This window comes from Bombina bombina, chromosome 5, assembly GCF_027579735.1.
Source record: "Bombina bombina isolate aBomBom1 chromosome 5, aBomBom1.pri, whole genome shotgun sequence".
Classification (NCBI taxonomy): Eukaryota; Metazoa; Chordata; class Amphibia; order Anura; family Bombinatoridae; genus Bombina; species Bombina bombina.
Genome location: NC_069503.1, coordinates 1,008,991,860 through 1,009,008,566, shown reverse-complemented (window position 1 = coordinate 1,009,008,566; position 16,707 = coordinate 1,008,991,860). Strand labels below are relative to the sequence as shown.

At 36.7% G+C, this 16,707-nt stretch overlaps 1 protein-coding gene across 2 annotated transcripts in view; it reads left to right on the top strand.

The window, feature by feature from the left end:
• Positions 1-6,423, top strand: part of YWHAZ (tyrosine 3-monooxygenase/tryptophan 5-monooxygenase activation protein zeta) — a 50,890-nt gene extending 44,467 nt beyond the window's left edge. For both annotated transcript variants that reach the window (XM_053715254.1, XM_053715253.1), the window contains exons 4-6: positions 2,291-2,454; positions 2,544-2,639; positions 5,403-6,423. In XM_053715254.1, coding sequence (XP_053571229.1) covers positions 2,291-2,454; positions 2,544-2,639; positions 5,403-5,462 — 320 coding nt within the window. In that variant the 3' untranslated portion in view covers positions 5,463-6,423. The remainder of the gene's footprint in view (positions 1-2,290; positions 2,455-2,543; positions 2,640-5,402) is intronic.
• The last annotated feature ends 10,284 nt before the right edge of the window (positions 6,424-16,707 follow it).

The window sequence follows — 16,707 nt, the reverse complement described above, 5'->3', positions numbered from 1 at the left end:
CTATGCTCTGATGGGGGAGCAGAACTTTAGTAGGGATCAAGTCATTTACATAAAGGTTAAGAAGATAAACTAATGCAGTTAAAACATGTTTCCGTTATCAGAATTTTGAGGATTTGAACCCCTTCTTTCCAGTACTTTTTGTTACAAATAAGTAAAAAAAAAAGTAAATCATGCGATCATAAATGCGTACTGGATCAGTCCTCCTACTCCAACTTCTTACATTCTTGCGGGCAGAATTTAATACTACTTTAAACACATTTCCCAAAGAAAAATTCTTGTACGGGATATTAAGTCTCTAAGTTTTTAGATAAAGTTTACGATAAAAAAATAACCTTGATTTATACTATTTCTGATGTGGAGCAGATGGGTATACCAAACATATGTTTATGTTTAATAATTATCATTTTTTTTCCCCCCAGAATTCTGTTTGCTTTTACTTGAACTCCAGAACAAATAAAGCAGTCTTTGTCCTGTTGGACAATATAGTTCAATATGCAATGAATAGAAATAGAATAGTAATATAGAATGTTTTATAGCCCCCTATTGGATTTGCGTGATCCGATTCCATCAATGTGTGGTAGAGGGCAGCTTTGCCTTGAACTCAGATCAGTTGCCTTGCACTTTGGCATTTTTATGGTCGCTTGGAGAAATGTTGTTGAATGATCTCTGACCAGATAGCAGCAGTATCCTACTTGGAACTTCCACTTATTCTTTTTGATGCAAAAAAAATAAAAAAATTCTATGTTCAAACAAATTCTAGACTTTTCAGCAGTTCATCTTCTGGGGTCAAGTAATGGTCAGATTCTTAGTTGACAAAGAAGAGTAGAGCTTCAAAGATTTTTTTTTATTGAATACACTGCGGAATATAACATTTATTTATAAAATATTTTACCAGGAAAGATACATTGAGATTTCTCTCGTTTTCAAGTATGTCCTGGGTACACAAAACATTCCATTGATACAATGGGTACAATAAAATACAAAACAATAACATGATATAATAGAGCTTTAGTCCTCAAGTTTAGAGGATCGCCAGCCCGTTTCTATTCCTGGGGTGTACGGTAGATCAGGGGTCAGCAACCTTGGGCCCCCAGATGTTTTGGAACTACATTTCCCATGATGCTGAGACACTCTTTAGGCTGTCTGAGCATCATGGGAAACGTAGTTCCAAAACATCTGGGGAACCAAGGTTGCTGACCCCTGCAGTAGATGCCTTTAGCCTTACAGTTGGTATTTTTGACACTTTTTTCCTCTGGATGATTTAACAGGACACATCGAACTCTCACCTCATTCCTTTTTTTTTTTTGTACCTCTTAAACATCTTGTATGCTATAGACAACCTTTTTAGCTTACAGTTTAAAGGGACAGTAAACCTTAAAAATGTTATATAATTCTGCACATAGTGCAGAATTATATAACATTATATTAGCACAAACGTTTTAAAACAAAATTTCCCCTTTGAATTTTAAAAAACCCTGCTGTTTTACAGACCCGCTCTCTGTGATCTGAGCGGGTCTGTTTTTTTCAAACAGCGCATCGGGCCAGCTGTATAGTCACAGCCCGGCCCGACCGCGCCATAGCCCTAAGTGCAGCTCGCTCCTGCTCTGTCAGGCATCAGGAGCGAGCTGCACTTAGTGCTATGGCGCGGTCGGGCCGGGCTGTGACTATACAGCTGGCCCGATGCGCTGTTTGAAAAAAAAAAACAGACCCGCTCAGAAGATCACAGAGAGCGGGTCTGTAAAACAGCAGGGTTTTTTAAATTCAAAGGGGAAATTTTGTTTTAAAACGTTTGCGCTAATATAATGTTATATAATTCTGCACTATGTGCAGAATTATATAACATTATTTTTAATGTTTACTGACACTTTAAGCTAAATCATAAAGCATATAACATACATTGCTTTTTGTGTGATATTGCCACTATCTGCAATTTTGTTTAAGGCTTTCTAAATATTAAAGGACCAGTAAATACAGTAGATCTGCCTGACAACAAGAAAATGCAATAGCACTTCAAATGAGTAGATTTGTTATTTTCTTTTATCATGTGACAGTCATCTGCCAATGGCACATGATTCTTGCACATGCTCAGGAGTTGGTGACTCAGTGTAAATCTAAAAAGACTCAATTTTACTTCCATTAACAAAATAGGCAAAGTTGATTAAAATTGCATGCTCTATCTGAATCATTAAAGTTTAATGTTGACCTGAGTTCCCCTTTAAGGATTGTTGTTCACAAACGGCAGCATAAAGAAAATACTTTTTTTTTTAACACATTTTGCTTCTATTTCCAGGCATTGTGGAGCAATCTCAGAAATCATATCAAGATGCTTTTGACATAAGCAAATTGGAAATGCAGCCAACACACCCTATCAGACTTGGCCTGGCTTTGAATTTCTCAGTATTTTATTATGAGATCCTCAACTGTCCGGAAAGAGCATGCTCTCTTGCAAAAACCGTAAGTGTTTTTTTTTTGTTTTTTGTTATGTTATATAGATTAATAATTGGGAGTTTTATGTAACAATATAAACATTCTCTCAATTTTAGGCTTTCGATGAAGCGATTGCAGAGCTTGATACCCTGAGCGAAGAGTCATACAAAGACAGCACGTTAATAATGCAGTTACTGCGAGACAACTTAACAGTAAGTTCTGTGTGTGGGGTCCCTCATAAGAGGATTGATAATGTGCAGCTAGATGCCGGGTCTTCCTGAGCTGTCCAAGTTCTCAGCTTGAATATGCTAAATATTTAGTGTTAAATATTCCAAAATGCTTTTGTCTTTGAGCGTTGATAAATATTGCAATGATATACACAAGCAACACTATATGTGTAACATAATCATTGCTACACACTACTGCTGTTAGCCATCCTCTGTATACTATTGGCAAGGAACAAGAATAAACAATATATAGGTTTAAAAAGAAAATCAGGCGTCTCAGCCACACTCACTACTAACAGTTGCATCAAATCTAGCAAATAGCCATAAAATTTGTTGTACTGGAAATCTGTGATTTTAAATGTACCTTTGCCACAAGTCAGTTTGTGAAACTTCTGCCCTGGTCAACTGTCAGTGCTATTATTGTAAAGTGGAAGTGCCTAGGAGCAACAGCCCAGCCATGAAGTTAGACAACACAAACCCTCAGGGATTGCTACAGTTCATATTGTATAAAAAACACCTATCTGATGCGTCACTCACTACAGAGTTCTAAACTGCCTGTGGAAGCAATAGCAGCACATGAACTGTGTCAGGAGCTTCATGAAATTATTTTCTCTGGCTGAGCACCTGTACACAAGCCTCACATAAACATGCAAAATGTCAAGTGCTTGTGTTAAAAAAAAAAAAAAGAAAAAAAGCCCCTAGACTCTGGAGCAGTTCTCTGGAATACTTCACTATCTGACACTCTGCTGGAAAAATCTGGGTTTGGCGGATGCCAAGAGAACGCTACCAACTGGAATGCATAATACCCATTGTAAACGTTTGGAGGAGGGATAATGGTATGGGGCTGACTAAATTTTTCGTTCAGCTCCCGCACTTCCAGTGTAGGGTCATTTTATTGCTACAGGGTGCAAAGATATTTTAGACAGTTGGGTGCTTCCAAATTTATGGCAACAGGTTGGGGAAGGGCCCTTTTCTGTTTCAGAGTGACTGTGCATGCCACTCTAGTTCCTCCACACCAAACTCTTGAAACCATGTCTTTATGGACATTGAACTCCATTGAACACCTTGGAATGAATTGTAATGCCAACTGCAAACCAGACCTTTGTGTCCAACATCAGTGCCTGACCTCAAATGCTCTGTTTGCTGAACCGACACAAATTCCCACGCAGTCCAATATCTTGTGGAAAGCCTTCCCAGAAGAGTTGCAGCTTTTATAGCTACAAAAAGGGGAGGGGGTGCCCATGGTTTTGGAATGGCATGTGTAGTTGCTTAAAATTCCATGCTCTATCTGAATCACAAAAGAAAATTTTTGGGTTCAGTGTCACTTTAAGGATCTTGAGAAGAAGGTCCAAAGTAAGAATAACAGTAGATTGGTGTTTGCCACAGAGTACAGTGATAGAAGCAAGGATAATTTTTTGGATAGTGAGAAAACACTGGCCTCTCCTATCAAAATATAATCCAGAAGTGGAATCTTTCAAATTACCCCCCTATGCCACAAACATCTTACCATTAATGGCCTATATACATGCCAAACTGATTGTCATTTGCCTCCTTAAAGGGACAGTTCACCCAAAAACTTTCTCCCCTTTAAATTATTCCCAATTATACTTTTTACCTGCTAGAGTGTATTGGTTGCAAGTGGCTCCTTTACTCCTATTTCAGCATATGAAATAGCTGATTTAGCTTGTGGTTTCCCAACCTATACTGAAAGTTTTGATACTGGCGTATACGCTATTGACGAGCCTAAGTAAACACAGCCAGCAGAAGAGATTACACCCTCAGTGGGCGGCATTATAGTTAAGTAATAAAATGATTTTCCATTGTTCTCTCTATGTATTGAGCTTTGGTGTTCCAGACAAATATAAGATAAGGAAGCAAGTCTGTGTACATAAAAGTGATAACATGAGATCTGATATTACCTGAAGCTCAACCCATTGTAATAGGCTGTGGTTTCAAAGCACAAAACCAGCTACTTCAGATACACAAATAAACCCGAAAATGCAATTTCTCAAATATTTTATACTCTGCAGTTGGTATAACAAGTCATTTAAAATACTTTTATGGAAAAACAATTTTACAGTGTACTGTCCCTTTAAGTGCCCATGTGGGTTGTTATTTTGGTGAGACCACCCAGGCTGCCAGGGATAGATTCAGTCAACATAAAGCATCTATTAAGTCTTAGGATATGTCTTTACCATTTTCTGCACACTTCACTCAGATGGGGCATACGGTTCATAAAGTCAGCTCCGATTTCAAGTAATTGACCATATGGGGATACATAGGAGAGGGGGTAATAGAGAATTAAAACTGAGACAAAAAGTCTGATGGATTAAATGTTTGAACACATTACACCCCTATGGTCTAAATAGAGATTATGATTTGTATTTGTTTCTATAATGTTTTTGTGTTGGGTATATAGACTGGTGCCACTAGAGGTCACTATTTAATGAGATTCTTTAGAAACCTGGATAGGTATGAGTTAATCCAATTAGTGATAAAAGCTGTAATCTGATTGGCCCAGATACACTTTAAAAAGGGTATGTTCAGTCATTTTTAACTATCCATGATTAAGGACCATGTAGTTCCGAAACATCGCTATTTTTAAGGTTGTAATATCCAAATAAAGAAGAATTTTTCACCTCTTAACAAAACATTTGTATTGTGGTGCTGTCACGCTTGATGCATTGACTATGTATGTATCAGTCTCTCAGATTGTTTACTTCATTTTTTTTTTCTCCACTTTTTTAGTTGTGGACATCAGACACCCAATGTGAAGAACCCGAACAAGGAGAAGGAGGGGAAAATTAATCAGCCTTCCTTTGTCTGCCTCATTCTAAAATTTACACAATAGACCATTCGTCATCCTTCCTGTCCCACAAATAGTTTTTTTTTATTATTATTATTATTATTATTTACAATTACAAAAGGTTTGTTACTTCTATTTGGATTTCTGTATTTCCCATATGGTTTGTTTAATAGGGAGTAGAGCCAGTTAACCTTTTTGGGGGCGCTTAAGATCTGTACTTTTTTTCATCTGAGGTGACCAACATGGGGGATGTGGAATTTTTATACATGTTTTAAATGTTTGGCATATTATAATCCTGGTGTATTGTGGATTGCCACAAGGCCAGTGTTAAATCCATTTCCCTTAGCAAAGATAAGTAAATTGCTTTAATAAGTATCAGTGTCATTGAAAATAAGGGATTATTGGTTGAAGCTAAAAGGCACAGACTTTGAAATTCCTAAAGCACATTGGAGGGAAAATATCACACACAAATCTCTATCTTCCTCCAAGCCAATATCTAAATTTTACTGAATGTCCCCTAACAAGGCAAGTAAATACAGCCAAATTTTTGGACTCAACGGTTCACATTCCTTTTCTAAAAAAATAACAAAAACAAACGTAACCTTTGTTTGCTTTTGTATTGTTTGTTCTCCATATATTTTTTTTTTTTTTTTTTTTTGTATTTAAATTGTTTTAAGCAACTTAAGATCAAACGTACTTGATACATTAGATATACATTGTTGGTATTCATAATTCCATTATTTCAAGCACATCAGAAAAGTTAACTTTTTTTTTTTTTTTATACTTGCCTAACATGCATGTGACTGTAAAATTTAAAATAAAAATAGTTACCAGGGGAATAACTTGAAATGATGGCTAGCTTTGTTAAATGTCTTATGAAATTTTCATGAACAATCCAAGCATAATTGTTAAAGAACATGTGTAATAAGTTGATGTAAGTGGAATAAAAGTTTTATGAATGGACTTTTCAATTATTTACACTGTGGCTTTCTGTACAATTATAAAGTGTAATGTTGCAGTAAAATAATGAAGAAAAATACATCTGCACTTAGAGGCATGAAACACTGTATAATTATCAGACTTGTCTGTAATCTTGCAATAGATAAACATACTTGTTGCTGCAGTGCACATCAGGAAACCTGTCAGCACTGGAATGTAGTGAAAGCTAGATTTCAAACAGTGTGTTTGCTGGATCTGTTAGCCAAGGCTAACCACTTATTTCTTTCTTGTGGTGAGAGTCAACAAAACTCCTTACTGTTGGCACCCTACAGCAACAACTTAAAGGGACTGTTTACTCAAAAATGTTCTCCCCTTTAATTTGTTCCAAATAATCTATTTTACTTGTTGGAGTGTATTGAAATTGTTTACAAGTAGCTAGTTTACCCATTTTCGGCATTTGAAATGGATGATTTAGCCTGTGTTATCCCAACCTATACTGAATGTTCTTGGACTTAAAGGCACAGTGTACTATATAATTGTTTTTCCTTTAATGTGTTACTTTTTATACTAGCTACAGAGTATAAAATGTATAAGATTTGCTTTTTTAAGGCTTATTCGTGTATATGAATTAGCCGATAGTGTTTTGAAGCCACAACCTAATAAAATGGGTTGAGCTTGTAGGTATAATCAATCTCATTACTTTATCACATTGTGTACATATACCTGCTTTATCTTGTATCTGTCCATAAACCGATCACCAATACTTGGAGAGAACAATGGAAAATTAACATTGTATTACGTTATCTCTTCTATAACCCACTGGGAGTTTAATTTCTTCTACTGGCTGTGTTAACACAGCTTGGCCTCGAGGCCAAAAACTTTCAGGATAGATGGGGATACCACAGGCTAAATTAATTCAAATACCAATATACGGGTAATGGAAATACTTGTAAACAATTTAATACAGTAAAGGGACACTGAACCCATTTTTTTTTTCTTTTGTGATTCAGATAGAGCATGCAATTTTAAGCAACTTTCTAATTTACTCCTATTTTTCTTCGTTCTCTTGCTATCTTTATCTGAAAAAGGCTTCTAAGCTTCTTTTTTTCAGAACTCTGGACAGCACTTTTTTTTTTTTTTTTTTGGTGGATGAATTTATACACCAATCGGCAAGAACAACCCAGGTTGTTCACAAAAAATAGCCGGCATCTAAACTTACATTCTTGCATTTCAAATAAAGATACCAAGAGAGAATGAAGAAAAGTTTGATAATAGGAGTAAATTAGAAATTTGCTTAAAATTTCATGCTCTATCTGAATCACGAAAGAAAAAAAAATTGGGTTCAGTGTCCCTTTAAAGGGGAGACCTTTTTTTTTTTAATAAACTGTCCCTTTAAGTCAGTTATTGACAGGCTATGTAAAAAGTCATCAGAAGAATTTGCACTCTAGGGGGAGGGGGTAGAATAGAACTAATAAAATAATTTCCCATTGTTCTCAAAGCATTTGGGGTTTGGTTAGCAAAAATACAAAAGATAAGGTAGCAGGTGTGTGTACATAAAATAGCATGAAATCTCATTTTACCTACAAGGTCAACCTATTGTAATAGGCTGTGGTTTCAAAGCACAAAACCAGCAATTAAATATCCACAAATAAACCTGAAAATGCAATTTCTCGTACATTTTATACTCTGCAGGTGTTATAACAAGTCATTGGAAATACATTAAGGGAAAAACAATTTTACTGTACACTGTCCCTTTTTAAGTAAGCTTAAATATGCTTCCTGATCATCCCAGTATTTAATTTGCCTAGTCTAGGAGCAGGGGAAGATAGAAGTGCTCTGCATTTTCTTCAAGATTGCAGAGATATTAATGTCAACTTTTTCCCTCAATGGATAGTTCCTGGAAGAGAGGGGCATAGAGTACTGACTTTGTAAATCTTTTCTATGGAGAGGTGGTCACAGATGTCGCTGGGATAGTTCCTTTAACCTTCTCCTTTTTGGTCATGAAGATGTACTCCCTCAGTATATCCTCTACTGTCAGTAACAGTACTGGATGGGCTCTCTGCTTTATCCTTGGACTGCCATTGGGCTAAGATCACTGGAGGGGATTGTTGCTGGGTAAGTACCCATGTCTCACACAGCCCACTGGCCATGAAATACATCACAGAATGTAATGTTCTAATGCCTGTCTCAGCAGTATACCACAAATGGTCTTCTCACTTACTTTGGGTTTGGTTGATAATGCTGTACAGAGGTTTTTGTTGAGCATTTTGTTATTTTCCATATTATTGGTCAACCCCTACATCACTATGTGTACTTTTTAAAAATAAATAAATTATATACCGTATTTACTTTTTGCTTGTGGGAAAACGATGGGCAATATTTGAGTAACGGCCCCTTTAAACAGTCCCGCTCTCATTGCGGTCAGCCTGCTTAGCACTCTTCGTTTAGACTATCGGGATCGCTAAGATGTGAATGGAGCACATTGAGAGGTTGAGGCAAAGCTCAATGCAGTATTTCTGTTGGAAGGTACAGTGTTAAAAAAATTAATTCCAAGACGCACAGTGTTTTGGCGCACGCTCTGCTGCTTCCTCTCACTGGGATTCTACACTCTACATTGGCCTTTGTTTGCAACAAGAACCCATCATATAGTCAGTGGTATCTGAGGGGGGTAAGAACCCTATGCTAGGAGCGAGGGTGGCATTTATATATTCATGTATAATCTGTTGCACTTCTTTTTTTATGGCAAGGATTTTCCTATATTTTATTGCATACTATATTCACTTTGTAGAGTATGTATTTTCACATTTGCTTAAAGGGGTGGGAAACCCCAACATTTTCTGTCATGATTTGGATGCAACATACAATTTTAAACAACTTTCCAATTTACTTCTATCCCATTTGCTTCATTATCTTGTTATCCTTGCTGAAGGAACAGCATTGCACTACTGGCAGCTATCTGAACACATCTAGTTAGCCAATCACAAGAGACAAATGTGTGCAGGCACCAGTCAGCAACTAGCTCCCTCCCTCTAGTGTAGGTTATGTTCATATATTTTTTTCAGCAAGGGATACAAAGAACGAAGCTCATTTAAAAATACTAAATTTAAATGTATTAAAAGTACATGCGCTATCTGAATCATGAGTTTTTATTTTTGACTTTCCTATCCCTTAAACATTGCTAGAGGGTATTATCTATATATCCCAGTCCACAAAAGATGTGACAGCACCATAGTATAGAAGGTGATATATTTTTTTTTATTAGACCTACCTGGTCCTTAATCATGCATAGCTGTACAGGTGAACATTTCAGATTAAATCAGTGTTTCCCAACTGCGGTCCCTAACAGTCCTGGTTTTCATTATAGCTGAAACGGTGCACATGTGAAATCAGCTGATGGATGAGAGCAGGTTGGTTACTGATCAGCTGATTGTCACCTGTGCACTGGTTCAGCTATAATGAAAACCAGGACTGTTGGGGGTACTTGAGGTCCGCGGTTGGGAAACACTGGTAAATGATTTGCTTTTGTCCAATCAAATCTGTTTTTTGGGGGGGGGGGGGTTTAACCCTAATAGTACTCGCCAGGAAAAAAATAAAACTGAAAAAATTCAATATACATAAGTGACATCTATTGGTATAAAAAATACATTACAATAAAAGGAAAAATTACTATAAAAACAAATGCAAATTATAATAGTTATTCAGACCAATGGGATGTAGAGTATTAACCTTAATCCACCATGCTTCCTTTTGTTCTAAACTAAGCTCTCTATTTCCTTCTCTGTGGTATATGGTCAATGACCTGTGGGCAGACACTGGCAGTCATGTCTCTAGATCTAATTGATGTCTTATGCTCACTGAACTTATCTCTGACTGCTCTTGCTGTCTCACCTATGTAACAGTCTACATGGGCATCTAAGTAGATAAACTGCATAATCTGTTTGACTTGTATATAAACCATTGATTCTTAGTTGTTTTCTATTATTTTGGGCTAAATATTTACCCCTAGTTGTAGAGTTACACTTTATACAGTGAAGACAGGGATAACAACCTTTTATTAAGGGTGGTTAAAGGAACTGTAAACTTGAAAACAATGTTATAATTCTGCACATAGTGCACAATTATATAACATTATCTTAGCGACCGCTTTAATAATCAAAGGATTTTAGTTGTCTGTTTCACTTACCTGTTCTGATCTCTATGATCTTCTGATTGTGTGGTCTTTCAGAAACACGGCACACTGTGATCAGACAGCCTGCCCGTGAAGCGCTTTTGAAAAAGACCTAATCAGAAGATCCTAGAGATCAGAACAAGTGAAACTCTGACAGCTAAAATCCTTTGATTTTGAAAGCCGTCGCTAAGATAATTATATAATTCTGCACTATTGGGTACTGTTTTCACTATTTTGAACCAACTCATGAATTGTCTGTTTTATCAGGATATCCCTATCAATTTTCTCTTGTTAAGTGTATGCAGTCCACGGATCATCCATTACTTATGGGATATTCTCCTTCCCAACAGGAAGTTGCAAGAGGATCACTCACAGCAGAGCTGCTATATTGCTCCTCCCCTAACTGTCATATCCAGTCATTCTCTTGCAAGCCTCAACCAAGATGGAGGCAGATTCTTCAATCAAAAGTTTGTTATTTTTAAATGGTGCCGGAGTGTACTGTTTATCTCGGGCAGTATTTAGAAGAAGAATCTGCCTGCGTTTTCTATGATCTTAGCAGAAGTAACTAAGATCCATGGCTGTTCTCACATATTCTGAGGAGTGAGGTAACTTCAGAGAGGGAATGGTGTGCAGGTTTCCCTGCAATAAGGTATGTGCAGTTAATATTTTTCTAGGGATGGAATTTGCTAGAAAATGCTGCTGATACCGAACTAATGTAAGTAAAGCCTTAAATGCAGTGAAAGCTACTGGTATCAGGCTTATTAATAGAGATGCATACTCTTATAAAAATGTAATATAAAACGTTTGCTGGCATGTTTAATCGTTTTTATGTTATTTGGTGATAAAACTTATTGGGGCCTAGTTTTTTTCCACATGGCTGGCTTGAATTTTGCCTAGTAACAGTTTCCTTAGGCTTTCCACTATTGTAATATGAGTGGGAGGGGCCTTTTTTAGTGTTTTTCTGTGCAGCTAAAAATACTGACAGACATTCAGTTTCCCTCTGCATGATCCAGGACATCTCTGGAGGGCTCAAAAGGCTTCAAAGTCGTTTTTGAGGGAGGTAAAAAGCCACAGTAGAGCTGTGGCAGTTGTGACTGAAAAAAAAAAAAAAAAAAAAACGTTTTTGTCTTTTATTATTCCATTTTGGGTATTAAGAGGTTAATCATCCATTTGCAAGTGGGTGCAATGCTCTGCTAACTTGTTACATACACTGTAAATTTCGTTAGTGTAACTGCCTTTTCACTGTTATTTCAAATTTTGAACAAAATTTGTGTTTCTTAAAGGTGCAGTAACGTTTTTTATATTGCTTGTAAACTTTTAAAGTGTTTTCCAAGCTTGCTAGTCTCATTGCTAGTCTGTTTAAACATGTCTGACACAGAGGAAACTACTTGTTCATTATGTTTGAAAGCCATGGTGGAGCCCCATAGGATATGGAGTAAATATCTTTATTGGTGTGAATCCAAGAATTACTCATGGAGTAAGGTTAGGATTCCTAGAATATTGTCTTTTCTCCAAGAGATTATCAGCTAGTTCCTTAAAGGGACAGATTTCTGCTCTGTCCTTTTGCACAAGCGTCTGGCAGAGGTTCCAGACGTCCAGGCATTTTGCCAGGCTTTGGTTAGAATTAAGCCTGTGTTTAAACCTGTTGCTCCCCCGTGGAGCTTAAACTTGGTTCTTAAAGTTCTTCAAGGAGTTCAGTTTGAACCCCTTCATTCCATTGATATTAAACTTTTATCTTGGAAAGTTCTGTTTTTGATGGCTATTTCCTTGGCTCTGAGAGTCTCTGAGCTATCTGCCTTACAATGTGATTCACCTTATCTGATTTTTCATGCAGATAAGGTAGTCCTGCGTACCAAACCTGGGTTTTTACCTAAGGTGGTTTCTAACAAGAATATCAATCAAGAGATTGTTGTTCCATCATTGTGTCCTAATCCTTCTTCAAAGAAGGAACGTCTTTTACATAATCTGGATGTAGTCTGTGCCTTGAAGTTTTACTTACAAGCTACTAAAGATTTTCGTCAAACATCTACCCTGTTTGTTGTTTACTCTGGACAGAGGAGAGGTCAAGAAGCTTCGGCAACCTCTCTTTCCTTTTGGCTTAGGAGCATAATACGCCTAGCCTATGAGACTGCTGGACAGCAGCCCCCTGAAAGGATTACAGCTCATTCCTCTAGAGCTGTGGCTTCCACCTGGGCCTTTAAAAATGAAGCCTCTGAACAGATTTGCAAGGCCGCGACTTGGTCTTCGCTTCACACTTTTTCCAAATTTTACAAATTTGATACTTTTGCTTCTTCGTAGGCTGTTTTTGGGAGAAAGGTTCTACAGGCAGTGGTTCCTTCCGCTTAATCCTGCCTTGTCCCTCCCATTATCCGTGTACTTTAGCTTTGGTATTGGTATCCCATAAGTAATGGATAATCCGTGGACTGGATACACTTAACAAGAGAAAACATAATTTATGCTTACCTGATAAATTTATTTCTCTTGTAGTGTATCCAGTCCACGGCCCGCCCTGTCCTTTTAAGGCAGGTCTAAATTTTAATTAAACTACAGTCACCACTGCACCCTATGGTTTCTCCTTTCTCTGTTTTCGGTCGAATGACTGGATATGACAGTTAGGGGAGGAGCTATATAGCAGCTCTGCTGTGGGTGATCCCCTTGCAACTTCCTGTTGGGAAGGAGAATATCCCATAAGTAATGGATGATCCGTGGACTGGATACACTACAAGAGAAATAAATTTATCAGGTAAGCATAAATTGTTTTTTTACCCATTATATTAAATCTAGTTGGTAACTTACTTTCATCTTGCACTATTCTTTGTGTGCGTAAAAGTTTTGGGTATTGGTTTAAATACATTCTCTGTATGAAAACTATCATATCAATAAGGTGTTCCTATCTGTAGGTTTTACATAGAGATCAGTAACTAACAAGTTACTGTTTATTGACTTTTATATCAAGAAAATTAATTTCTTGAGAAGTATAAGTTAGGGTAAGCTTTAAACAGTCAATCAAAAGTAAACTTTCATGATTCAGATAGGGCATGTAATTTTAAACATCTTTCCAATTTACTTTTATCATAAATTTTGCTTTGTTCTCTTGGTATTCTTAGCTGAAAGATAAACCTAGGTAGGCTCATATGCCATATTCTTAGCCCTTGAAGGAGGCAGCGCGGCCTATCTGAATACATTTTGTAATTATTATTTTTCTTTCATGTAATTAGCAAGAGTCCATGATCTAGTGACGTATGGGATATACATTCCTACCAGGAGGGGCAAAGTTTCCCAAACCTTAAAATGCCTATAAATACACCCCTCACCACACCCACAATTCAGTTTTACAAACTTTGCCTCCTATGGAGGTGGTGAAGTAAGTTTGTGCTAGATTCTACGTTGATATGCGCTCCGCAGCAGGTTGGAGCCCGGTTTCCTCTCAGTGTGCAGTGAATGTCAGAGGGATGTGAGGAGAGTATTGCCTATTTGAATTCAATGATCTCCTTCTACGGGGTCTATTTCATAGGTTCTCTGTTATCGGTCGTAGAGATTAATCTCTTACCTCCCTTTTCAGATCGACGATATACTCTTATATACCATTACCTCTACTGATTCTCGTTTCAGTACTGGTTTGGCTTTCTACTACATGTAGATGAGTGTCCTGGGGTAAGTAAGTCTTATTTTCTGTGACACTCTAAGCTATGGTTGGGCACTTTTATATAAAGTTCTAAATATGTGTTTAAACATTTATTTGCCTTGATTCAGGATGTTCAATATTCCTTATTTCAGACAGTCAGTTTCATTATTTGGGATAATGCGTTTGAATATTAAATTTTTCTTACCTTTAAAATTTGACTTTTTTTCCTGTGGGCTTCATTTTATTGCGTCTTTCTTGGCGCAAAAATTTTCTTGTCATTTCCAGCGTCATACGTGTCGCCGGAAGTTGCGTCATTTTTTTTACGTTTTTGCATTTAGGCACCAAATAATGTGGGCGGCTTTTTTGGCGCTAAAAAATTTGAGCGTCATTGTTGTCTCCACAATATTTAAGTCTCATTGTTTATTGCTTCTGGTTGCTAGAAGCTTGTTCATTGGCATTTTTTCCCATTCCTGAAACTGTCATTTAAGGAATTTGATCAATTTTGCTTTATATGTTGTTTTTTCTATTACATATTGCAAGATGTCTCAGATTGACCCTGAATCAGAAGCCACTTCTGGAAAAACGCTTAACTGAGTTTCAGTTCTACCAAAGCTAAGTTCATTTATTTTAAATGTTATAAATGTTTATCTGTAGCTATGGTTTGTAATAAGTTATTATGATATACTTTTACATGCAGAATCCATTAGTATTTATGCTTTATATATTGCCATTCTTACATCTTATGTACAAGAAATATTTAGAGGATTTATAAGAAATATTTTTCTGATTCTATTTTAAAGGCTTTGTCTGACTTCGTGCCTTCTAATAAAAAAATTTAGGTCTTTTTCACTTCTTTAATTATTGAAGTTTCAAATGACCAACAACATACTGATTTATCCTTCTCTGATGATGTTTTTTCTCTTTCAGAATTTTCTTCATCAGATATTGACACTAACAAATCTACTTTTTTTATTTTTTTATTATTAAAGTACATTTGTTCTTTGTTGAAAAGGTGTTGATTATTTTGGATATTAAGGTAACTAGTTCTTTAAGACTAGCTGACACTATTTCTGCCTATTTATTCTTCTGTGTTTTCAGAGGTTTTCTTTCCAATTCCCCATACTAGGGAATGGAATAGGCTGAGAATTTTCTTTTTTTTCCTTCTTCAATTTTCTGTTTTCATTCAGATTATTTTCTGAGGATGCGGAATCTCATATGATTCACTTTGCTCTTCAGGACATAGTTAGAGGATCTTTTTTTCAAAAACTCTTGATTCCTCACACAAGGGTCACCTTTTTTAGGTTTCCAGATATTTGTGTATGTCTTAGTCTCTATCAGACAAGGGACAATTTTATTGTGTTCCGTTTGTCGGTACCTTTAGTCTCTATTATTTCCTTCAGTTGCTATATATGCATAGAAGTTTTAGGTCTTATGGCCACAGCATTGGATTTAATGCCCTTTGCTCATTTTCAATAGAAAGAACCTTTTCAGTCTTTTATGCTGAATTATGGTGCAGGGATTCTAGGATTTCACATTTTTAATCTTCAAATCCTAATATTTATCTCTCTTGATTTGGTGGTTAAGATCACCATCATTTAGTCTACAGGTCTCTTCGTTTCTTTCAACCTGGACCATGATCTCTAAAGATGTGAGTCTTTTTGGTTGGGAGGCTGTCTGAGGATCTCTGTCAGCACAAGGGGTTTGGAAATCTCAGGAGGCGAGATTACCATTTGATATTTTAGAACTCTGTGCTTTCTCAGAGTTTTTCAGTTTGTTTCTTTTTGAAGAAGACGTTTAATGTTTTTTAAACAATATCACTACTATGGTGTATGTCAATCATCAGAGTAGGACTATCAGTCCTTAGGCTGTGACAGACGTGTCTCGGATATTTATTAGCTTGGGCTAAATCCAGCTCCTATCTAAATTCTGTGTTTTTTTTTTTTTTTCCCAGGTATAGATATTTGGGAAGCGGATTATCTCTGTTAATCAAGCTTTTCTTCCGGGAGAATGGTCTCTCTTACCCAGATATGTTTTTCATTTCATCTGAATAAAGAACTTCCCAGGGGCCTATTAAGGTCCGGGAATCTTCAGGCGGAAGTAGTGTATGCATTGACATTTCTTTGGAATTATCTTTTTGCCTATTTCTTTCCGCCTCTAGTTCTTCTTCCAAAATTCTTATGGAGTATTTGTTTGTTATGCTGGTAGCTCCAGCATGGCCTCTCAGGTTTTGGTATACGAATCTCATTCGGATGGCCAGTTGCCAACGTTGGACACCTCCGTTTAAACCAGACCTTTTCTTTCTCAAGGCCATTTTTTCCATCAGGATATCAAATCATTACATTTGAAGGGATGGAGATTGAACGCTTGGTTTTTAGTCATAAAGGTTTTTCTGACTCATTGATTAATACTATGTTTCAGGCTCATAAATCTGTCTCTAGAAAGATTTATATTGAGTCTGGAAGACCTACTTTTCTTGGCATTCTTTTAAAATTCATAGAAGTTTATTATTTTTTCA